This window comes from Leucopleurus acutus (assembly GCF_964270905.1).
Source record: "Leucopleurus acutus genome assembly, chromosome: 5".
NCBI lineage: Eukaryota > Metazoa > Chordata > Mammalia > Artiodactyla > Delphinidae > Leucopleurus > Leucopleurus acutus.
The window spans coordinates 75,219,156-75,245,363 of NC_139147.1; the positions used below are offsets into that span (position 1 = coordinate 75,219,156).

Sequence of the window (26,208 nt, forward strand, 5' to 3'; positions counted from 1 at the left end):
TGGGTTAAGATAGAAAATCAATCATTCAATTGAATAAACAGCTACCAATAAGTGTTATGAGATACATAAAACAGGTGATGTGGTAAAGTGTGTCTGACCAGCTACTTTAGATGAGGTGTCCTTTCTGAGAGGGAAAGTTTGAAATAACACCTGAATAAGAAGACATAAGCCATGCAAAGATGTTGATATTTATTATTAAATGTTCGGAGAAGAAGAATGCTTAGTCAGCATGGTCTGTAAAATACACTGAAGGCCCATCAATGAGAGCTACAGTTCTGGAGATTAAAAAATGCTGTCCCTTCTACTCCCACTCCCAAACTCCAAATCACAAACAAGGGAGCAGTGAGAAAAGATGGTGCAAGAGAAATGTGTGAAATTTCTTAATTTCTACTTCCGAGTAGAGAGTCAGTGATTTCCTAATGCATTCATGATTTTTGAGTGTGTATTGCCTTCCCTTTCTCTGCTCTCGAAGTCAGATGCATTTAACTCTATGAATTCTGGCATCAAGATACAGTCTTGCCCCACCAAAGCACTCTCTCCCTATCCCACTGTCCTTGAACCCAATTTGATGTTGGAAACTCGAGAATACGTTCACCTCCCCTTTGGAGCTTCTCCACCCCCCTCCACTACCACACCCTCCAATCCAAGAGACTTTTGGATCACTTTTTCCCTCTCCCTTCTTAGCCCCTCTGCCCAACTTCTAGGTGCTGCTGAGTTAGTTTACTACTTATTAGAATTCCCCTTACATTATGACCCTTCTGTTTCAGATTTTTTATTTAGCACTCATTTTACACAGTCTCAGAATCTATCCTTTACCAGTTAGATTTATGTAGAAGTAAGAGCTCATCGCTCACAACACTCCCTCTTCACTTCTTCTTTCATATTGAAATTTCTATTCTGCTTCTTTCCTTACTTGGTTGTAATTTTTCTGAAGAATTGTCCTTGGATGGGTTGGAAGGGTGATACGCTCTCTGATCTTTTATATACCCTGAATTATCTTTCTTTGCTCTGATAGGTGAATGATGTCTTTCCTGGGTATAGTATGTTTGGGTTAGAGTACTTTTTTAAAAAAAATTTTATTGGAGTATAGTTGATTTATAATGTTATGTTAGTTTCAGCAAAGTGAATCAGTTATACATATATCAATACATATAATATATCCACTCTTCTTTAGGTTCTTTTCCCATATAGGTCATTACAGAGACCTATATTACACTACTAATGTAGAGAACTCTACATTACAGAGTAGAGTTCCCTGTGCTATACAGTAGGTCCTTATTAGTTATCTATTTTATATATAGAGTCCTTTTTTATTAATGGTCTGTAGGTTTTATTCTTTTGTCTTCCAGTTTTTGGTATTGCATATCACAAGGCCAGTGGAGTCCACTGTAGGTAACTTGTTCTGTTTACATATAATCCTTTTCCTCTAACTTTGGAGTTTAGAAATGTTACCAAGGTGTGCCTATATGTTTGTCTTTTTTCATTAATTTAGTCTGGAACATTGTGAGCATTTTTAATCTGTCTTCTTCTTCTCAGGAAAATTTCTTCTATTGTTAATTAAGGCTTTTGTTCTCTCTCTTTCCTTCTTCCCTTCTGGAATTTCCATTATTCACATGACAGGCTTCCTGGATCTATCCTCTCGGTCTCTTATGTTTCTTTCTTGTAACTCATATTTTTAAATTTTTCATATAATTTTTAAAAGCTATATTCCATTTACAGTTGCTACAAAATATTGGCTATATTTCCCATGTTGTACATAGATCCGTTTAGTCTATCTTATGTAACTCTCATAGTTTTATAATTTTGCTCTGAGCTTTAAGGGTTCTTTTTTTGCACCGAATTTTTTCAAACTGCAAACTCGGGTATCAAAAATGAGGATGATCTCCTTCAAATCACCTCTTGAATTGTGAAGTTCTTAAATTGTGTTTTGGAGTAGGAGTGACTTTAGAAAACCATGTTTTGCCTGTGCTCCATCTGAGTTTCCTAAGTGCTCTCATTATTTTTAATGCAGTTTTCTTCTGTCTCCAGCAGCTAGCCTGCTTTACCAGTCATGTTCTGGTTGTTCTGCCTTATATTTCCTTATCTAGCTTCTGGAATTTCTTAAGTAGGTTTTAATCTTTTTTTATCAGATGGTTGAGGATCAGGCCTGGGCTGCATGTCCTAAACAACAGACCTCTCGCAGGTGACAGATGGCAAAACGGTCTGTGTTGCAAAGCAGATGGCTGTTGTCGCCCTGCTGAGGCATGTGGAAGAGCCTCTCACTCTCAGGGCTCCCTGTACTCTTCTGATCTCAGGCTAGAGCATCTCCCTCCCCGCAGTTAGCTCTTCTGAGGATTCTCAAAGTATTTTGGTAGAAACCTGGGAGAAACCATGTTAGGGATAGCCAGCCGGTTGTTACATTATTTATTTTTAGTGGTTGCTCTACGAATCACTATATCTGTACCTACCCTTTCAAGAAGGCTTATCATCATAAACATCCCCTACTTTCTCTCCTCTGTTATTGTTGTGTATATATGTGTATGACATACAATGAAACCCCACCAGACAACGTTAGAGTTTTAAATTTCAACAGTCAAGAGTTGGAGAACATAAGTGAAGAAAAATCGACTTTATATTTATACAGCTCTTTATTATTTCTGTTCCTAAGTGTTCATGTCTTACGTTGCAAGTTTCCCTCTGGTATCATTTCCCTTCAGCCTAAAGAACTTCTTTAAGCATTTCTTTTTGAGCATATCTGCTGGCACAAATTATCTTAGATTCCCTTATCTAAGAATGTCTTCATTCCTGAGAACATTTTCATTAGCTATAGGAGTCTGAGTTGACAATTTTTTTCTTTCAGCACTTTAAAGATGTTCCACTGTTATCTTGCCTTCATGGTTTTTGATGAGAAATCTGTGATAATTTGAATTGTTTCCCTATATGTAATTTATTGTTTTCCCTAGCTGCTCCTAAGATATTTGCTTTATCTTCGGTTTTTTAGCAGCTTGATTATGTGTCTGGGTGTGGTTTTCACTGAATTTATCTTGTTTGGGATTCACTGAGCTTCTTGAATCTGTACATTTAAATCTTTTACCATATTTGGGAAGTTTTCTGCTATTATGTCTTCAAAAAAATTTTTTCCTGTTCCAATCTTTCTCCTCTCCTTCTTGGGCTCTAATGACATGAATGTGAGTTCTTTTGATATTCTTCAATCTTTGTTCTTTGTTTTTTCAGTTGAGAACTTCTATCTTGTCATTTATTTCAAGAGTATTAACCTTCACCACATGGAGGAGGATTACAATAGCTGCTTTAAAAGCATTGTCTGATAATTCCAACATCTGGGCCATCTTGAGACAGGCAACTATTGAATTGTTTTTTCTTGAGCATTGGCCAGATTTTCCAGGTTTTTCACATGTTGAGAATCCTGAACATTTTGAATATTATGTTGGGATACTTTGGATCCTGTTAAAATCCTCTAGAGAATGTTGAGTTTGTTGTTTTAGCAAGCAAAACTCTGGAATATGGGAGGTGACTAATATCATAGTTCAATTCTTGAAGCTTTTGCTATCCTTCTTCAGGTTTGCTCCACACGTGCACAGCTCTGGGTTGAGCTTGGGGCTTACATAGTTCATACACTGAATTAGTCTCCTTGTCTAGCTCTCTTCTTTCTAGGATTTCCCTCACAACTCTTCAGGCCTCCAGTGCCCCTTTCCTGGTTCCTTTGGCCAGAAAAAGTAGGTTTTTCTTGGAGTTTTAGCTATCTGCATAGCTCTGGGACTGGGGCTCACACTCAGGTCAAATTACATGAGAGGAAAGAGAAAAAAAGCTGAGAATCTCTCCACCTTGTAGATTATTTCTCCAAATTTGACTCCCTTTCATATTATGCCATTTGTGTTTACTTTTCAAAGTCCTCAGGTAGGTTTTTTTAATGGTATTTTTTCCAGAGTTTTCCATTGTAATCAGTGGGAGAAATAGATTCTAGTGGGCTTACTCCATATTAGCTGGAAGTGGAACCATGAGATGTCATATTAAACCAGGAGAGTTTTGCTAAACATTTACTAAGCTGTTGACAAACAACAGAAATATATTTGAACTTTTCCTTTTTAATTTTACTTCCCAATCCCTGGCAAAAATATACTAGTAGGTCATAAAGTAACCAGATGAAAAGCAGCAATAATAAGAAAAGGGATCACAGAATCATGGAAGGTCAGGGCTGAGAGAGAACTTAGAGACTATTTCTTCTCACACCAAAAATAAGGTCTGAACTCCTTACCCTAGCTTTCTAGGTTCTACGTGAATTGGTTCTGTCTCTTCAATCTCATCTTGGGATACTTTTCCTTTCTTCTAGGTGACAATCTTCAGACTGCAATAACAGTGGCCAGAAAGTCTGGAATGGTTTCTGAAAGCCAGAAAGTCATTCTCATTGAAGCAAATGAAACTACTGAGTCCTCATCAGCATCTATATCTTGGCAATTAGTCGAAGAGAAGAAACATATTGCTTATAGGAATCAGGTATACCCAAAAGCAGACCTTCTGCCATATTATCTAACTCGTCACACAGTGTTGACTACTGAGCAGCTTTGACTGGCAGAGGTGTACAGTTGACCTAGGGTCAACATACTTCTCCAAATGTCTAACATGTATACAGTTCAAAGAACTCAATTATATCATTTTCCCATACCATTCCTACTGAGCTTTAAGGTATGGTGCTTTCCTGGGTGCTGGAAATAATCCATTCTTTTAAAGTTAAAAAAGTCTTTAGAAAGAATATAGTAAGTGGGGCTGCAAGTCTAATTTTCCATTTTTTCCCTTGCTTGCCAGCCATCCCACTGGGTTCAAAGGGGATTTAGTCCCTAAGAGAGACACTGCTGTGTGCATTGGAAAATCAGACTATATCTTCAGGGTGGGAAGAAGTTTTATTCATTTATCTCCAATCTTGTCAGTATCCTATGTCTATTATGTCCTTGTGAAACAATATTAATTCTGTAAAAAAAAAAAAAAGGAAAGTTCGCACCTCAGGGAGGGATTTGTTAAGCTGCAATGCTTTTGTATTTTACACTTGAAATGTGTGAAATGTGCTTTTTTCTGGGACTCACTGAGATCAAATCAGGATGAGAACAGGACGTGAGTAAGTGTTACCCCCCCCTGTTCACTAGAGGCTGTTGATGTGCAAAGATTGATCCAGCAAAGAGAAAGTGCTTCTCTGAGGAATCAGGGCCAGAGTGTGACTTTTATAGAGAGATCCCAGACTGTCATTGTTGCCTTCGCTCAGATATGCTTGTGGTCCTAACCACTCTATCAAGTCTAAAATTACTGCGTCTTGCCTTGCAGGACAATTACATTAACATCAGGGAAGAAGTCTCTGATAACAGCAGAGAGGGAAGTTACCATTTTGCCCTAAGTGGAAAATCCTTCCAGGTTATAAGCCAACATTTCAGCAGCCTACTGCCAAAGGTAAGTTCTAAGAGGGTACCAGTCTCCTAGTAAAGATGCTAACAATGTCACGGAGCGTGATCATAAGTAATTTCAAACCTCTAACTAGGTTAGATATACCTATTGAATGTATCATAAGGGAAGCAGATAGTTTTGCAGAGGTCACTGCTGTTTCATTTCCTGCTAGATTTAAAATAAGTAAATTTGATTAACTAATTATCCATCATCTATAGGATTAAAATATTAGTGACTTCTCAAGTGATAAGGTTGCTTTGGGGGAGCTGTCACTATATTGCCATGGTTAGGGGGTCTCACAGTATAGTGTAAATCCAGCAATTATACAGGAAGGCAGGCCCAAAATAGAGGAATTCCATTAGGTTTTTGATAGAGGACATCTATACAAAAGAGGGTCAAACTTAAAACTTTTCTGATGAAGAACAAACCCACAATGAGGGCAGGTAAGGTATATACATAAGAAAACATGTGAGCAAACTAGAGAAAGATTGTGTCCAGTGTAAAGCAAAGATAATTTATTTGTATTCAATTGCTCATTATCTTAAGTACTGTTTAAGAAAAAAAGAATGAAGACTTTAAAGCTGAGTGAACAATAAGCTGAGTTTACAGCCAAGAAGAGCAGGGAGCACACAGCTGTAACACAGAAGAATTTAGACTCTGTAGGATGGGGTTCAGGTGGATGGAGCTGGTACAGGTTTTCATACAACAATCCATTAATGTGACAATCCATTAATGTTTCAGAGCCCAAATTAGGCTGGAGATATCAGCTGAGTTTCACAGTTGGTCAAGCCCAGATGGTATGGTTAAGTCAAAGACCACAGATAGTCACCGTCTCATCTCTAGGCTATTTTTCTGCTAGAGCTGAACAATTTTCTGAGAAGCAGTTGCCTCCTTTCCTTCTCCTGGGATCCTGACCTCTTGTTATCTTGCAGTTTCTCATACTTTACTGGTTTAAGGTTCCATCAAGCTCAGGGTTTTTCAGGACGACCTCCTTCATGGCCCCTGAGCTAAATGCCTGTAGGTCATCATTTTCATCAATTATGTCTATTAAGTAGTCATTTTTACTGATTTTGGTCTTCCTGATCACTTATCTGATGACCAAAGTCTCAACATCTGTCTTAAAATCCAAAGAAGGACTTCTTGGAAACAAATATTTTTCTCACTCATGGATATCATTACCCAGTCAGTGTTCTGAATGTTATCAATTACTTCATGTATGACCAGCTGACATAATAAAAAAATTTTCCCTTTTGCATTCTTTACAGATATTGATCAATGGGACCATCTTTGCAAGAATGTCTCCAGGGCAGAAATCCAGTCTGGTGGAAGAATTTCAGAAACTAGAGTAGGTCTTTACCAATTCAGATGGTGTGAAGTGCATGGAGGCATGACAGGGGGAGAGTAAGGAAGTCACTCAGTTTGGTTAGGGCAGTGGTTCTTAACGTAGCTACACATGACAGTCACCTTGGGAGCTTTGAAAAATTAGCAATACCAGGACACCACCATTCAGAGATTCTGATTCAATTGCTCGTGTGGGCACTTGGACATCAGTATTTTTTAAAAGTTCCTTTCATAAGTCAATTATGCATCCAGAATTGAGAACCCCGCTGAACTAGAACATAAGGGGGACAAGAAATAACTCTGGAAAGGTCATCTGAACTTGGCTCCTAAAGGTACAATGAAAATTTAGACTTCACTTTTACAAATTATTTTCACGGTTATGATACAGGGAGGTCCCTATGACAAGAGATTCACATAACCCTAAAAATATTAAAACATTCTTATGCCAAAGCGTCCTCTCCATCCTAAATCAGAAAACTATTCTTAACACAAAGGGTCTCCATTGTCAGAATCCCATCATTTGGGATCCTTTATTTCCTGTTAATGGAAGCCCATGGAGTCTCAGAGGCACCTCTGGTGCTGGACCACACTCACACAGCTCCAACTCCTACCCATCCCTCGTCCACCCTCATACTCATTGACTCAGTCACTAGGCAAAAGATCTGTATTCAAAAAGCCCTATCTTCTCAATGTGGCTAAAAACCTCCACAGTAAACTCGTTGCCTTAGGTAGCAGTGTGGAAGAGAAGAAGTACAGCAAATTCTGCAAACACTGTCAGAGTGCTCCTACCTTAAAAAGCAGACTGTCTTCGTCAACAATTCAAGAGAGCGGTATTCATCCGGCCTCAGAAGGCTATCCTGAAATGGAGATATATTTTCTTTCTACAACTTCTGGTCCTGGCACCACATTTTTGAGTTGAGTGACAGCTGACACGGTGGATTTCCTCTCCAGTTACTATTAATGTCACCAACAATAATTCTTATTTATCATTTTAGAATACATCACTTCACTGAATACTCATAATGCTTGTAGGGGAGAAAAATGATAGTCAAAATGGGGAAGTGATCAGGTCAGAGATCCAGATCTTCTGGCTTCAAATTCTGTGCCTTCCCCACCATGCCATGCTGTCATATAATCGTGAGCATCCTGTTTTACAGCTGACAGAGCTGCCTCCTAGACAGAGAAGTGCGGGGTCTCCTTGAATCGCTTGGAGTCAGGAAGCCTGTATGGGATTTCTTAATCCATTGTAGGAACTGCTGAGTCATACTTTATTTTAGTCAAACCAGACTGTTAGGGAAACTCCCTTAAAATAAATAATAAGTTTGAGCCTTAAGTAATGAAGCTCATTTTATCTTTTTAATTAGAGCAATTAGAAGGTAAGATTGCTTTGATCTCCTCTACAATTGACACGGTTCCCCTTTTAGTTACTTTGTAGGTATGTGTGGTGACGGAGCCAATGACTGTGGGGTAAGTAGCTGTCAGTGTGTCAATTGTACTTGCTTCAAGCCCTGTAAGAGATAGTATCCCCTGGGATATATACCACCTCCATTCCTCTTGAAGGAGAAACTGATGTGGGCGGTTTGGAAAGGTTTTAACCAAAGCCACACAATGACTCAGTGGTCAGTACAGACTAAATGGGGAAGAACTTGGTTCTGCATTCCCCACTTCTTTAGCTAGGTGTCCCAGTGCCATCTCTTTCTTATGTGGCAGGCAGAGCAAAATTTGATCATCTCCTGGCCACTGCTTGGGCCCACAAGCCACTTCGTGGGCAGCTTAACTAGCCTGTCTCGTGTGGCCTCAGGAGAGATGTGTGTGAGTGTGCATCTATACAGTAAGCTGACTCTTTGCTTTCAGGCTTTGAAAATGGCTCACGTGGGCATCTCTTTATCAGAGCAGGAGGCATCTGTGGCCTCACCTTTCACTTCCAAAACTCCAAACATTGAATGTGTACCTCACCTTATCAAGTAAGTAGGTACTTTTCCCCAGCATTGTTTTAATGTCTCTTGACTTTTAGGTGCAGACCCCTTTGTTTTGCCAGGCAAAGACCAGTGCAAATGTGTGTCCCTGGGCAGGGAGGGTGCTTTGTGGGAGAAAGCAGTCAAACATTCTACTCCGGAGTGGACTTACCTCCTGGGAAAACAGTGGCATTTCTAATGAAAATCACTGAATAGATTATTTTTAGAAGATTAGAATCTGGAACTTGTTGCTGCTTTGAAAATGTCAATCATACTCTTCTTATTATTATTTTAAATGAATCTCCTTAGATACTTTCTTAATGGAGAATTGACAGAAACTTTCTCTTCCCTACTTGCTTTCCTTTCCTCTTGCCTCTTTATGCTTCCTTGGAATATCCTTCCTATCCCCAGTTTTCAGCATATTTATTCATCTTTGCTGCTTCTACTACAATTTCCCTTGGTGCTTTGTTCCCCTCCCCCAACCCCAGAATATGTACTTCTGCTGCATTTTGTTTGAATGATGGAGATGGTTAGCATTGTGGCTGCTCTTGGTTATTATAACTAGTATGTGTTTACAGTTTATAAAGTGCTTTAATGCCTAGTATCTTATACATCAAAACAGCCTGGAATTGTAAGGATGGTCACTATTTCTTTTACAAAGAAATTGAGGCTCAGAGAACTTGATGTATCGAAGCTCACAGCCATATAGGATTGAAGATTGCATTAGAATTAATTTTGTTTCAATGTGTTTTATATACAAATATCATATTCCTTCCACCACATTAAAATAATGATTTGACTAGGTGCTCCCCATTTAAAAAATGTATTCATGCATCTGACAAATATTTATAAAGTAGGGACTTAGGGCCAGGAACAGTTGGAGGCACTGGGGACCCAGAAGCAAATAAATCGAACGTCCCTTGATCTCACGAAGCTTTCTTCCCATGAAGAAGTTGGGCAATAAACACACACAGAAAAATCAGGGGTAGCGTGAAAGGTTGGAAGATGGCTTGGGCAGTAGGATCGGCTGCTTCAGATGCGGTGGTGTGGGGAAGCCTTTCTAAGGAGGTGTGGAGGAGAAACCACCTTCTAGGCGGAATAAACAGCAGCAGCAAAGCCCTGATACAGGAAAAAGTCTAGTTTGAGGATCAGGTTTTGGAATCCCAGGAAACCATTCTGACCAGAATTAAATTTAAACTCTATTTTTTCCCAAATGAATGAGATAAAAGTGGCATTTCATAAGTACTCTGTTTTACACTCTAAATATATACTATTCATTCAAAGTCAATCAACAGTAATACAAATGAACAGGCTTATTGATTCCAGTCTCTTTAAATTTGATGTGTGCCTAATTTGAGCGTGCCTATTGACTTAGTTCCGTTTTAGAAAAAGTTGGGACTGCCAAATGAAATTTGAATGAGATGTTTGCAAACTCCTGAAGCACCTGAAGCATGAAAATAGCCCCCAAAACCTGCAATCTTATTTAAATTCCTCAGTTCACAGATGAAGAAACTGTGACCAAGAGAGGGAAAATGACCTTTCAAATCACATTAGTGAGTAGATATGAGATCTGGGACCAGTTCCCAGGTCTCCTGACTCAGAGCTGAAATAATGCCTGCAGACAGGACAAGAGTAACTCTCCATTCGGGCTCCAAAGCTCCATTAAAGGCCTGTGGACCTTGGCCTGGATTTAGTCTTCCTTGAACATCTGGCACACTGACTGCCGGCTCCCACTGGCTCAAGACTGTCCAGTCTGTCAGACAAACAATCGAATTATCAGGCTTTGATTTTTTTCTTCTGAGCTCAGCTGAACAGCACAGAATAACTGACCTCGTTTCTTTTTGTGACTTTCATTTCATTACTCTTTCATTTCTTTTCTCACACAGGGAAGGACGTGCAGCTCTCGTTACCTCATTTTGCATGTTTAAGTACATGGCTCTGTACAGCATGATTCAGTATGTTGGTGTTCTGCTGCTCTACTGGGTATGACTTGAGACCTAGCCTGTTGATTAGTGAGAGCTAAAACAAATAGCGGTCACTGGCAATTTGCAAAGCCTCTTAAAGAAAGAGTGCACATGGGAGATGTCGAGTACCAACAGCCTCTCTAAAACTATCTTTAACGTTTTTGAAAGTAAATCAGAAATAGACAAGGATACAAAGGAAAAGTCGTTGGTGTCAGTTCTCTGACTCTCTGACAGAAGTTTCTCATCTGGTTGTAGCTGAGGTTCAGAACTGAAGGTAAACTTTCTCTCTCACCGTCGTTTTGGCTTGCCTGGACCAGGTCTCTTACCTTCCCAGTTCCAGTGTGGCTCCACCCTAGCATAACATTCGCTAGAGAGGTGCTTCTCTAATTGGGGTTCTGGTAAATGTTTCATAACTGGCTCTCCCTGGAAACACAAGCCCCGATTATTAATGTTTACCAATTTCAATGGCATAACTACTCCCACCATGGCTGATTTCAAGCTATCTACCTGACGTCACTGAACATGGAGTTGGGAAGAGATGTATTATACAGTAGCATACCATTCTATAGTACTTGCACCATATAGATACAAGAGTTGTAAATAACCTTAAGACCATTGATAATATTTAAATGTAGGAAAATGATTAGAGAGTGATGAGTTTTGGCTATTACCTGTGTTTTTAGTATAATTTATTTAATGGTAAATTTGTATAATTTAAGTTTTTATATTGGCTGTGTTTAAAAACCAGCTCACAGAATTCCTGAAACTTTAGCAGTTGACTTTCATGAGTTAGTACAAAGCAGCATATCACTGATTCCCTGAATATAGGGACTTGAAAATTGGCATATCATGCCCCCCAAAGCACATAGGTCTTGTGATGGTTTTTACTATTTAACAAAATATAAAAGGAGAAAAGACATATCTAGTATTCGTGAGCTCAACACTTGGGCTTATTCTGTTAAGTAACACTGAGAAAGTGAATTCCATTTGTGCTGAAGGTATCTAGATTCATCTCTATGTCTTGACCCCTTGCTCCTGGTATGAGGGTTTTTACTTCCGTTATTTTCAGATTATATAAGTCCTTTTCCTCTCACTGATGAATGGGCTGGAAAAGGAGAGGCTGTTTATAGAAATCGGTCCCTAGTTTGGAATCCCAATAACTCATTATGCTCAAAAGTAGAGTTAAACATGGGTCATCATTATCTCCTTTCCACGAAGGGGGTGGCGGGGGGAAGGAAGCAAGTTTCTTGAAATCAGTAAGACATGAACTTTTTTTTTTCAAGAATATCAAGATGCGTTATCAGGACTTTCTAACAACACCCAAGAATGCAATTAGTGGGTTTAGTTATTCTCATTTTCCATTGGTGAAATTTAGGTAAGATCACCACACATTTGTCACTGACCATTGGGAATGTGTCATTTTGTTGTGTCAGACCAAACCCCAAACTTTCTGCTAACAAGTAGAAAAGAGACTAGAGATGAATCAGAGTGAGATGTTCCCCTCAACAGGGGTGACACTGATGCGCAAAGGAGCAGCCCAGAAAGCACACTGCAGTGGCCCTCCTGGCTAGAAAGGAGTTTGCAGGCTTGTCTTTGGTACCCCTGCCGACACGACCAGGCCCCTGAACATACCATCTCCTTGGTAATTTACTTGAAAATCCTATGTTGCAGTGAGAAAATGAGTGCAATTGATGTCACATTTCATCCAGAAGGTTATAACTTTTTTGAGCCACTTTCCTTTTTATTTTCAGGAGACAAACAGCCTTTCAAATTACCAGTTTCTGTTCCAGGATCTGGCCATTACAACTCTTATTGGTGTAACAAGTAAGATGTCTTTTAAATTTTCTTCTCAGAGATACTCCCCTCCACTTGCTTCCCTCTGCCCCTGCAGGGTTAGTCCACCATTGAGGGGTAGCAGCTATAGCCGCAGTGATGAGTGACTTATTCCCAAAGGGGTATGGTATGCAGAGAGAGAAAGAGGAAATAGAATCTTCATTTTTAACTGTTGAAAGTGTTAGCAGAGGAAAAGCTGGCTCGTTGTTTTGCTGTTTTCCACACAATATAGAGCTTCTATAAATGGTCACTAAACCTTTAAAATGAAAAAAAGCACCTTGAAAACTGACTTCAGTGTGCTTTTAGGTATAGTTATGGTCCAAATGTGCCCAATTTATAGAAGTTAAATGGCTTTTATGTTTCCCATTTCCAATCCTAACCTCTGAGGATTTAGAACAGAGATTAAATGTAATCTTGCCGTTATGCCACTCTCACCCACCACCTCCAAACTGATACATGAATTGTCTCCCCAGTTTCCCCGCTATGGGATTTTTCCCCAGCCTGACCACTATCCGTCATCTTTACCATATTCTCTGCTTTTCTCTCTTATATATGAATGCCACCAGCTTCACTTGTACTTTAGATCCTACCTGCTCCTACCGCCTCAAGGATTTTGTTCCTGGAATGATCTTTTTCTCTATCACCAACTTTTCTCTGGTCTACTGGATCATTCCAATCAGCAGATAAATATATTTTTGTATCTTCTTTCTTTAAAACCTCTTCTATGACCCCAAATCTACCATTAGCTACTGTCCCCTTTATTCTCAAACTTTCCAACCTGCCATTAGCTATTGTCCCCTTTATTCTCAAACTTCCCAAACAGTTGAGTAGACCCACTTTGTCCACTTGCCATCTCTAATTCTATTGTCATTTCATTTCAATCAGCCGGATTCTAACGTTCACGGGCGTGAATTTGGATTCTGGGCCTGTGCAGTTGTTTGGTGGCAGGCAGTGGTTTCCCGGCACATACGTAACAGCCAGCTCTCCAAACAATTGTAGATATGCATGTATATGCATATGCATAGAAGCTTATTATAAGCTTTACTAAAAAGAAGAATGTGTAGTGAGCGATTATCAAATAACAATAAAGTATACATTACTCTTTCTTGCGAGTTCCATTTAGCCAGTGGATTCTCACAGAATGCTTTAACTGAGTTTCATCAAAGTCTTGTATCCGTAGTCAATATATTGTTGTGATTGATGACTGAAATAGTTCTGATGCGAATGAATGTTTGTTGGCGTTTTTCTTTACCTGAGTGAGCAAAACAACACAGGCTTATGCTGAAACTTTAATCATTCATCAGTCATGTGAGCAACTTATTTGCTAATTTGGATAATAGTTCTTGAAATCTGGAAGAATATTTCCTCAGTTAAAAAACAATTGTTCATGATGTAATGGCTACAGACGTGACACACGTTTAAGTTCAATCTCCATTATTAACTTTAAGAACAGAGATAATGCTAAACTGTAGTAAAATCATTAGGACGTTATCCGTTCTGAGGATTCATTATCTTGGTTTCTTTTTTGCGGTACGCGGGCCTCTCACTGTTGTGGCCTCTCCCGTTGCGGAGCACAGGCTCCGGACGCGCAGGCTCAGCGGCCATGGCTCACGGGCCCAGCCGCTCCGCGGCATGTGGGATCCTCCCGGACCGGGGCACGAACCCGCGTCCCCTGCATCGGCAGGCGGACCCTCAACCACTGCGCCACCAGGGAAGCCCCCATTATCTTTGTTTTTAAGATAATATTTATTTAATTGCAACTTTATATAGTACTCTTCTAATAATGGCCATATTTAATAATTGGCTTACAAACTTAGTGGCAGTTGGCTCTTGTGAGCTCGTATGAGCCAACTCCAGACACCACTGGCTGGGAGGGTCCACATTACTGATACATTCAAAAATACCAGCATATACACACTACTGTATATAAAGTAGGAAAACAACAAAGACCTACTGTATAAAACAGGGAACTATACTCAATATCTTGTAATAATCTGTAACGGAAAAGAATCTGAAAAAGAATATGTGTGTGTGTGTGTGTGTGTGTGTGTGTATAACTGAATCACTTTGTTGTACTAACACAACATTGTAAATTAACTATACTTCGATACAAAAAAAAAGTACCAATCTTAGACTGCCTCTTCCACATGCCTCCTGGCCTTGCTTTCACACTGTTTCCACTATTTCATCTTATACCTTGTCGTCATAATCTTAACAGCTATCACGCCAACTTATGGTTTAAAAAACTTGCTCAAAAGCTTTGCTTTCAGAGAACATATGCAAGGAGGGTAAGTACTATGCACACTCCGGCTGTCTCTGCCCCAACACTGCTCTTGTCAAGGCCACCAATGACTTCCTTGCGGTCAACAGTACTGATCACTTCTCTTTCCTCATTGTACTTGGATCTCTCAACAGCACTCTTATCCTTCGAAAGGTTTCTTCTCTTGACTTTTGTGATGCCACACCCTGCTGAATTAGCTGTTGCCTTAATGAATACAGCTTCCTCATGTCTTTTGCTGGTCTCTGCTCCTTAACCTGTGCTCTAACTTTTAGAATGTTCCAAGGCTTGCTTGTTCTTAGGTTCTCTTGTCTTTTCAGTCTACACAATCTCCCTAAGTGATTTCAACCAATGCTATGGCTTTAATGTTATCTGTATGCTGATGAATCCCAAATTTATGTCTCTAGGCTTGATGTCTATCCTAAATTCTGGAAATGCAGCTGCTAAGCATCTAATCTTGGATATTTAACAGGACGGAGGCTTAATGTGCCCAAACAGAATGCTTTATTCTATCAGATCTGATATTCAACAAAATTATTAAATATTTACTGAGTGTCTGGTTTGTTCTACTTACGGTAATAGGCACTTGATATACGTCAGTGGAAAAAACCATAGAAATTCGTTTCCTCATGGAGCTTGTATTCTATTGAAATAGTACCACAATCTACCAAGTTGTTCACATCGGAGACCCAGAGTCATCCTTAATTCCCCTCTTTTCTTCACCTTTACATATAATATCTATATATATATATATAGATACAATTCCTATTGGCTCTACCTCCGAAACACATCCTACATAGCTTCTCTCCATCCCTATTGTAGCCACTGTCACAAAGCCATGTCACCTCCCCTGTGGATTACTGCGATACCTTCACAACTGACCTTGCTTCTGCTCTTGCTGACTTCTCCTCACCCCAATTCACCTTTCACACGGTAGTAAGACTGTTGTTTTTTAAATGTAAATTTTATCGTCATCCTTCCCATTTCCACTAAATCCAAAGTCTTACATGATCCAGCTCTGGCCTACTTCTCCAGCTTCACCTCTAACCATATTGCTACCCACTTACTTGTTCCAGGCACCCTGGTCTTTCTGTCTTGTGAGCATTGCCAAGCTTGTGGGCACCTCAGCACCTTTGTTTTTGCTATTTTCTTTGCCTAAAATACTCTCCCTGTAGATCTTCCTATGGTTCTAGTCAGAAAAATGTCACCACTTCAGAAAGGTCACTTTAAATAGTGACCAAACCAGTTATTCTCTATCACCACACGTTCTGCTTTATTTTTTTCACACTACTTTTCACAATCCAAAATTATGATATTTACCTAAGTTTTTATTTGTTTTTGCCTGCCTTCCCTCACTCAGTGTGTGTACTTCGTGAGAACAGCACCTTGTCTATCCTGCTGCTGTATTCCCAATACTTCTAACAGTGCCGGACATATCAAAGGAGCTCATTAAATATTTGTTAAATCTACTGTAAGAACATCCTTGGGCAGTCCTTACTGTTAACAGAGTAATCCTTTACATCAAGCCAGATCTACCTCTGTGTAACTTTCACCCATCTCAGACTTCAGTTCTGCCATTTGGGGTGGCAGAGAATAGTCTGATTTTTCTCTCCAGAACAGTTCTTCAGATATTTGAAAACAGCTCTCATTTCTTCTGTGATTATTCTCTTTCCCTTAACAAGCATCTCCAGATTTTTCTCTATTTTTTAATATAATTCATTGTGAAAAGAAGATGGAAAACATTGCAAGAGATAACAAAGAGAAAAACCACCTATATCCTCCTATATCCTGCTATCCAGAGCTAACAATTTAAAGCATTTTGATGTATTCCCTTCCAATTATACACACACACACACACACACACACACACACACACACACGTATAGATAAAGAAATTTGAATTATGTTTTCTATATAATAGTTGTGCATCCTGTTTTTTTTAGTTTAACTTTATGACCACTTCTTTATGTGTACATATTTTCATTCTTTTTTTATTGTGGTAAATTATACATAACATAATATTTGCCATTCTCACCATTTTTAAGTGTACAATTCAGGAGCATTAATCACATTCACAACATTGTGCAACCATCACCACTGTCTATTTCTAATTTTTTTCATCACCCCAAACAGAAACTCTTTACCCATTAAGCAATAACTCCCATTGCCCCTCCACCTAGCCTCTGATAACCGCTAAACTATTTTTTGTCTCTATGAATTTGCCAGTTCAAGATGTTTCAAATAAGTTGAACCATACAATGTTTGTCCCTTTATTTCTGGCATATCTTATTAGCATAATACTTTCATGATTCATCTATGTTGTAGCATGTGTCAGAACTTCATTCTTTTTTATGGGTGAATAATATTCCATTATATATATACCACATTTTAATGTTGATGTGTTGAAACTCAACTGATTCTTATGTGTTGATCTTGTATCCTGTAACATAGCTGAATTCATTTATCAACTCTAGCAGTTTTCTTGAGGATTCTTTGGGATTTCCAATATTTGGTATCATGTCACTTGTGAATAGAGATAGTTTTACTTCTTTCCTCCAACTTGAATGACTTTTATTTCTTTTTCTTCTCTAATTGCTCTAGATAAAACTTCCAATGCAATGCTGAATAACAGTGGTGAAAGTAGGCATCCTTGTTTTGTTCCTGATTTTAGGGGGGAAAGCTTTCAATCTTTCACCCTTGAGTGTGATGTTAACTGTAGGTTTTTTATTACATATATAATTATGAGGATTACATGTAATATGCTAAATGTGTAACAATCTAATTTGAATAGGTACCTTAACTTTAGTAGCATATAAAAACTCTGCTGCTTTACAGGTCTGTCTCCTCCTTTTATGCTATTGTTGTCAAATTACATTTTTATCCACTGTGTGCCCAGTAACATATGTATATAATTTTTTTATGCATTTATCTTTTAAATCATGTAGGAATAAAAAGCTGAGTTAAAAAACACAAATACAATAATATAGGATTTTATATTTGCCCAAATAATTACCTTTACTGGGAAAAATGAGTACGCCAATAAAGAGATAGACATTATAAAAGAGGATTCTTTAAAAAGAATGTCTTTGGGCTTCATTTTAAAATTTCTATCTCTTTAATACTCTCCTTTTGTTCACATTATTTCCCTGATTTCCTTCAGTTCTTTGAGCATGTTAAAAACAGTTGTATTAAAGTCTTTTCCCAGTAAGTCCAATGTCTGGGCTTCCTCAGAAATAATTTCTGTCAATTTATTTTATTCCATTAAATATTATAATGTTGTAACTCTGGAAATCAGATTCTTTCCCCCCCCCAGGGCTTGATGTTTTTTGTTTTGTTGCTTTTTGAAGACTGTAGTAGTCCATTTATTTAGTGACTTTTCTAAACTATTTTTGCAAAGATTAGATCAGTTGTCATGTGTGGTCACTAAAATCTCTATTGCTTTAGCTTTTGTTCAGCTAGTGTTTTGACAGAGATATCCATAAGTTGAATTCCATGAGTTTAACAACATGAACAAAGAAATACCTCTCCCAGTCTTTGCAGACTAGTTCTGTGCTGGGGCACTTCAACACTTAACTAAGCTTGTGCTGAGTCTAGTGATTATTCAGGGCTGAAAGCTTAGGGTCTTTTCTGGTCTTTTCTGAGCATACATCTTTGGCAGGCACATGGCTTTCTATATTCCCCAACATGCACAGGTACTTTTGAATACCATAATTTTCCAAATAAATGTTCCTTAACTTTTCTTTCTAGGCTTCAGGTTGTTATTTTATGTCTCAACTGTAATCCTTTGCTCCCCATGACTATGGGTAGCTTGTTAGCCTTACGGTGTTTTTAAGGAGTGTATGCTGCTTTTCCGCCCTAAGTTTTTTATTAGGCAAAACAGAGATGAACACCTTGCATCAGTTCTCCAGGTAGCTTCCAGACAGGTTAGAACAGGCATACACAATAATTTGTGGATAAAGTCTGCTTTTCCCCTTTTGTAACCAGGATCCCCCGCTGGGAATGCAGACAACCATGTTCAAGACTGCCATTGAGCTAAGGAGGGAGGCAAGGGAAAGTAAAAATGGGCAAGGGCAAGTAAAAAAAAGCTTTCTTCCCATTTTTAAGTTGTCTTTTTCTTGACTCAGCATTTGCTTGTTTGCTGTAACTTTCATCTGTTTTTCAGAGTTCTGACAAAGTTGCTTCTGACAGTTTCCTTTTGTTTTTCAGTGTTTCTGTAGAGGGATGGGATGTTGGAGTTGCTAATCTGCCATTTGGTTGATGTCACTCCTCATTTTGTTATTAAATATTTGAAAACATTACTTCTTAGTGACTGTATGTTGTTTCATTATAGAGATGTACCATAATTTATTGTAAATGATGCTGTGATGAACATCTTCCTACATCTCTGATTTTTTAGCTTAGGATAAACTTCCAGAAATGGAATAGCTATGTCAAAGGTTATGAACATTTTTCAATCTCTTCATATTTATTGCCAAATTGCCCTGCAGAAGGTATTTTTGTGTCAATATACGTTTCCACAAGCAGTGTATGAGAGTGCTCACTTCATCACTTCCTCATCTATAATGTAATAGTCTTTGCTTATTTAATAGGGGGGAAAGGGGCATCTTGTTGTTGTTCTGTCTTCTCTTTCAAGAATTCCTCATATGACTTGAGTTTGAATTCATTCATTGTTTTATTCCCTTACTTTGTGATGTATCAATATTTCAATTTGTCAATTTCCTCAGATATATGGGCCCAAGAAGTTACACCATTCTTCTGATGAACAATACAAAATTTTCCTGCTCTCATATACATATAAAACTTGAATTTATTTTGTAGTGAATTTGAATGGTGCCTATCCCAAGCTGGTGCCTTTCAGACCTGCAGGACGGCTGATCTCCCCGCCTCTGCTGCTCTCTGTGATTCTCAACATTCTTCTCAGCCTGGCCATGCACATTGTGGGCTTCATTCTGGTTCAGAGGCAGCCTTGGTATTCCATGGGGATGCACAGGTATGATCACAGCCTTAGATTGTCACATTCTAATTTCTGTCAAACATCATCTGGCCCATATGTTGGGAGGCAGATGGGTCTTCATTCTACTAAAGCTTTGGCTTCCTTAAGGCCCTTGGCAGTTTTCCAGTGATCTCTTCTTTGTAGCACAGTTTGGTGGCATCATTCATTAGCACTTATCTTTGCTCATCTTGAATGATAGTGAACTCTGACCATCTTTCATATCTAGGGTGACCATGCATTATAGTTTGGCTAGGCAGCCCTATTTTAAGCCTGATATCCCAAAGAAATGATGATATTTTTTCCTTTCACATTCAAATCTGTGCCTGTTGGATGATAAATTGTATAGTCACACTATCTGTAAATGTTCAGAAATCTGAAGCAAATAGAGGGAAGTGTCATGACTTACTCATATCTTTTTCTCTCACATAGTCTTACTACATTATTGGTGCCCAACTTATTGAATAAATAACTTGTTGGATCTGTTATCTATCTATCTATCTATTTATATCTATCATCTATCTATCAATCATCTATCCATCTACCCAAAATATAGATCTATACATGCTGGTTTCTTTCTCCTTACTTTTCAGTATATTCTTTCCCAAAGCGTAGGCAATTACAGAAGCATTGAGGACATGTAGTTGTGTAGATACATATGCTTCGTAAGGGCTTGTCATCTCACTTCATTAGCTTCTTTGGTTTCCTTTTTAGTACCTGCACAGTGCAAAATGAGACCATCTCAAAGTTAACCATTTCTCCAACTGCTCCAGATAAGATCGGAAGTAATGGTGTCTTCACAAGTTTTGAGAACACTACTGTATGGTTCTTGGGAACAATCAACTGTATCATTGTGGCTCTTGTCTTCTCCAAAGGAAAACCATTTAGGCAGCCCACATACACAAACTGTGAGTAGAACTGTACCATATCAGAGGTGAGAGGTCATCAGAGAGGAGAACAGATACTCCTGGGTCACTCAAGGAGCAATTGCAGAGTTGGCACTCATCTAGGGTCTTCTGACTTCCACTCCAGGGCTCTGTAAACACATGCAGCCTTATTTCCTGGTCCTTTGCTACCTCCCTCAAAGCTGTGTTAAATACTAGAGTTTCTTAATCCACCACTTCCTTTCCCTATAAATTTGTCTCTAGGTATCTTTTCATGGGTTCACTCCAAATTGGGAAGACACGTTTAATTCTCTGCTTGTCAGTACTTGTCAGAATTCATCTCAGAGGAGGTGGGGAGAAGGGTCACAGCGCTCAGTTGGAAGTGTCTCCTGCCATGAATACAATGGTCGGGATGACACTGTGTGATTGGCAGTTCTGGGAGCGGGTCCAGCCTGGAGGAGCCTGACTATAGAAAGTTGTTGAGATTCTTGGCCAAAGTACCTCTCACCTCCTTACAGTCCGGGCTGAGGGGGGGGGGGGGTGAGTGTTAGGAGAAGTAGGTGACCTGTTTAGCTTTTGGGACATGTATTTGCATAGCATCACTACCTCTCTAATTGGGAAAATTTAGAAGCACAAGTTGAAGAATCAATATCCTTAGAAAAATCTGTTCGGAGAAAATTATTTTGCTCTTCTTCTTGGGATGAGGAAGCAATCGAATGCTGACCTCCGCATGATTGCAATTCAAACATTTGTTTATTTACAGTCCTCCTTTTTCCCAGAAAAGGATTTGAGGCAGATGATTTTTTTTTTTTTTTTTTTTTTTTTTTGCCGTACGCGGGCCTCTCACTGCTGTGGCCTCTCCCGTTGCGGAGCACAGGCTCCGGACACGCAGGCTCAGCGGCCATGGCTCACGGGCCCAGCCGCTCCGCGGCATGTGGGATCTTCCCGGCCCAGGGCACGAACCCGTGTCCCCTGCATCGGCAGGCGGACTCTCAACCACTGCACCACCAGGGAAGCCCAGATGATTTTTTTTAACATCTTTATTGGAGTATAATTGCTTTACAACGGTGTGTTAGTTTCTGCTTTATAACAAAGTGAATCAGCTATACACATACATGTGAAGTGAATGATTTGCATTTAAGAGACTCAGATACTTGGATATCTCCAAGGCATTTATTGAAAACGTTATTTTGTCAGTATTACCCTATATGTATGTCCCATTTTTATTAATTGAAACATATAACATGCATGTGAAATTTTCCACTTACCTCAAGGACATACATAGAAATTGTAGAGGTGAGACCCATTGCATAGAAGTGAGTACTTTTCATCTGTTTTGCTGAGTTTGGTTGTAGAAATCAAGTAAATCTAATCGGTGTTAACCTAGAATATGTGTATCAATGGATGTGATACTCTGGACTCAGATTTCTCTAAATGATAGCTTGTGTTCTTATTTCCTCAGATATATTTGTCCTTGTGCTGGTCATACAGCTGAGTGTGTGTCTATTCATTCTATTTGCCGATATTCCAGAATTATATAGGCGTCTGGATGTAAGTCTTATCTCTGGGATATGATGATATTTTATAGTTGTATAACACCCCGACTTCAAAAAGCAGGCCACGATTGCAGTTGACATGGATTCTTGACACGTATTATTCTTTTGAGATGGTAGGGTTAAAATGAATGCTGAATTTATTCATATTTTTTATTTAAGCTGGTCGGGAAATAAAATTCTGTGTAGCCTTGATTTCAAGTATTTCAAAAGCATTGAACATTTTTCCTTTAAAAGATCTCTGTAAGATTGGAAATTCTATTTATACATTTTCTCTTAAAGAGAATTTTCTCGTAAATGGTTTTGCTTTGAAGCTGTTTAAAACAGTTTTGCCTATAACACTTTTGGGGTTAATTCTCAAATCTGTATTTACATTTTTTTAAAAACTCTTTAAAAACTTGTTTTTCTGTATTACATACTTAATGTCTGCAAAACCTACGTTCGAAGAAGTGTATCTTACCTCAAGTACTCTCTTACAGTTTTGTAATTTTGAGACAACTGTGAAACTCTAGAAGAGACAGAAATTTTACATATTCAAGCAAGGGAAAATGTATATTTTGATTCCTCTAATCTATTCTTCTTTTGAATTAGAAGTTAATCATTAATAAAAGTCCTTTAGACCAATAAATAGGATACAGAAGAGATGATAAAAGGACCTGAGCTTTCAGTTCTTTGTAAAATTGCCTGTCTGCTTCTCCCTCTCAAAGATGAGTTTCATGAGGGCCAAGATCCTATCTTATTCATTCTTGTATTACCAGTGCCTGGCATAGTGAATGGCACATAATGGCAATGACTGACTGACTGATCATTGCAGATCAGGTTCCTAAATGTAGACAAGCATTTGGAGTACATAGTGCATTCCAAACCAGCAGCACTGTCACAAACCCATGGTGACATTTGACATATAAACTAATATCTACATTCAGCTTTTCATTTTTATAATTGTATTACTGTGGTTAACAGTATAATTGTATTCATGAATTAGATTAGGTACTCACGGAGATAAATAGTCCTTGCCTACTAGTCTTCTAAATGAGTTAAAATTCCTTAATCCTGCCGAAGTTAAGGTTAAAACATGTTGGATTTAGTTACACTCTTAAGTTAGTGAAGACTGTTTCAGAGGGGCTGGGACCTCTTGTAACAAAATAAGGAATGTATTTGGTTTGGAGGGAACCTGTGCAGAGTCATTGCCAGCATGACTTCAAAAGATTCTGCAAAGGATTATTGCTCACCTTAAAAATAATTATTTTTCTTATTACATAAAATTATGGGTGCATTTTAAAAAATGTAACTATGCAGGTAAGGAAAATTATAACATTATTAACTATAGCCTTCCATCTTTAAAATTCATGTATTATAAATGTGTATTTGATTTATGAAGTTTATTTTATTTTAAATGGAATCGTGCTGCTTTGTAACCTAATTATTGCTCATTTTTTAAAAAATTCATATTTTTTTAAAATAGAGAAAACATTCCCATGGTTTAAAATTCAAAAGTTTAGAGAAGTTATGTGGTGAAAGCCTCCCTCCCATCCTTGTTCCCCGACTACCAGTTCCTCTCTCTAGAGACAACTGATAGCACCAGTTTATTTTACATACTTTCAGATATGTATTCTACACGTGTACATATACATTTCTTATATGTATATTCTACCACGTTTACACAAATAGTAACAAACTGTTACATTTGTCCAAGTCTTCTGAGATGGAGATATCCAGGTGAGGTGAGATGTGTAAGAAAGTTATTGGAAGAATTACCTAGGAAGGAAAAAAAAAAAAGATTAGGAAGCCAGTGGAGGTGGGGAGGATGCCACACTATGATGTGGGTCTGACCCCTGTGAAGGACAGAGGGAAGGAACGCGAGCTGGATGAGTTGAGTTTCAGACTGCAGCGAGATTCCAAGCAAGTCAAGCCAAAGTTGCCCATCAGAGGTGTCTAGCGTCTCACAAGAATGAGTGTGGTTAGAAGCCTGCATGTGCACTGTGAACAGCATGAAGTTTTTGCAGCATAATTAGTCTTCAGACTGACTTTGCTTTTCCATCTCCCACCAGCTGCTCTGCACTCCTGTCCTGTGGAGGGTCTACATTGTCATTATGCTCGGCTCCAATTTCATCGTGTCCCTTGTCTTGGAGGTAAGCGACCTCAGGCTGCTCATTGCTAGTTGGGGTGGTGGAGGCATTCTCTGGGAGTCTGAAAAAGGAACAGCTTTAGCTGACAAGGCTCAACAGTGCAAGGGTCTCCCTTCCTTGGCAACATGAGCAATGATGCTTCTCTCTGATGAATTCCAAACAAGGTATTCATTTGCCTATCTGTAAAGTGGGGCTGGGGAGGATGGGAGAAGGTCCTATCCATTTCTAAAATTCACAAATAGAGACCCAACTCAATTCATTCAAATTTCTTCAAAAGAAACTGATATGAGTCACATACTATAAGATTTACCTTTTTAAGTGTACCATTCAGTGGTTTTTAGTATGTTCACTGAGTTGTGCAACCTCCAACACTGTCTAATTCTAGAACATTCTCATCACCCTGAAAGAAATCCCACACCCATTAGCAATCGCTCCTTATTTCCCCTTCTTCTTCCTTCACCCCCTGGCAACCACTAAACTACCTTCTGTCTCTCTGGATTTGCCTGTTCTGGACATTTCAGATAAAGGGGATCATACAGTATGTGGCCTTTTGTGTCTGGCTTCTTTCACTGAACAACTTCTATCATTTTTACTTTATAGATGGGAAATGAGATTCAGAGTGAGCTTTTCCCAGCTTTTATTCTTTATGCTCCATTTCCCCAGGAAAATGAGCTTCCGCTCCCCCTTTGCCTTGCTACGCGCTTTACTCTCTCCTCCTTCAATGCTGATAGACACAATCCCCATTTCTTAAAGCCCACTCTTGGAGGGGGCGCCCCAGAAAAGGCATCCATTCTGTAGGAGGGATGAGCTTTAAGACTCCATCTGTCCCCATTCCTGCTTTCACTTACAAACCCAGACTGGTTCCAGTGAGGCGGGATTCATGGTGGGCTGGCGCACCTGGGGCCTGACGGCCCTGCAGTATTTTGTATGCAGGAGCTCCGGAGCCTTCATTGCTAAGCAGGGTAAAGGCTGCGCAGGAGCTGGTGGCAGAACAGGACATAGAATTAGGATAAGGAGCATCTATCTCTTTGCTAAACTAGGACTTCTCAAACTTGAGTGGGCATCAGAATTCCCTGGAGGGCTTGTTAAAACACAGATTGTCCGGCACTGCCCCAGCATTTCTGATTTGGTAGGTCTGAAGTAGGTACAAGCTTTTGTTTCTAATAAGTTGCCAGGTAATTCTGATGCAGCTGACTCAGGAATCACACTGAGGAGTACTGTGCTAAACCATATGGTCCCCAAAGCCACCGAATTAATAAAAGAGCATTGCCATGAGAGTCCTCTTATGGAGTTGCATAAAGATGGTCCTTGTCCTTTAAGGGATAATCTTATGTGTATATCGTATTCCTGTCCATGATCGTGTTATTTCTTCTGTCTAGTACATCTTGCCCCAGTTCTGCATATTGAAATAACATTCCGTCCTCTGTGGCACAGCTAGGGTATTAGCCTGTTCATGAATTTTTCCTGATTCCTGGATCAGTTAGGCAAGTAACAAAGGTCAGCAAGCAGTGGCTTAAACGATAAAGATATTTATTGACTCACTTAACAAGAAGGTTGGAAGCCAGTGGCTTCAGGGCTCGTTTAGTGTCTCTGTGGCATCACTGGGGCTCTGCACTCTTCCACCTTTTTGTCTCACCATCCTTAGATGTTGGCCTTCATGGTTGTGCTTGTTGCTTATGGGGCCCAGCTAGCTCCCATGTAGCTAGGCTTTATGTCTGTTTTCAGTGCAGGAAAAACATGGAAGAAGAGGTACCAGCAAGCTTTTATTCCCACAAGTAGGAACCTTTTATCAGGAAGCAAAAAATGTCCTGCAGCCCAGCAGAAGGCTTCCTCTTATGCCTCATTGCTTAGAAC

General features: G+C 39.1%; 1 protein-coding gene across 1 annotated transcript in view; it reads left to right on the plus strand.

Annotated features, from left to right (window-relative positions):
• ATP13A4 (ATPase 13A4) overlaps positions 1 to 26,208 on the plus strand; it is a 144,018-nt gene that overhangs the window by 114,917 nt on the left and 2,893 nt on the right. The window contains exons 19-29 of the mRNA XM_082839399.1: positions 4,328 to 4,491; positions 5,311 to 5,433; positions 6,693 to 6,772; positions 8,193 to 8,235; positions 8,623 to 8,732; positions 10,610 to 10,706; positions 12,439 to 12,511; positions 19,617 to 19,788; positions 20,503 to 20,696; positions 22,135 to 22,223; positions 24,277 to 24,357. Of these exons, the coding sequence (XP_082695525.1) occupies positions 4,328 to 4,491; positions 5,311 to 5,433; positions 6,693 to 6,772; positions 8,193 to 8,235; positions 8,623 to 8,732; positions 10,610 to 10,706; positions 12,439 to 12,511; positions 19,617 to 19,788; positions 20,503 to 20,696; positions 22,135 to 22,223; positions 24,277 to 24,357 (1,226 nt within the window). The remainder of the gene's footprint in view (positions 1 to 4,327; positions 4,492 to 5,310; positions 5,434 to 6,692; positions 6,773 to 8,192; positions 8,236 to 8,622; positions 8,733 to 10,609; positions 10,707 to 12,438; positions 12,512 to 19,616; positions 19,789 to 20,502; positions 20,697 to 22,134; positions 22,224 to 24,276; positions 24,358 to 26,208) is intronic.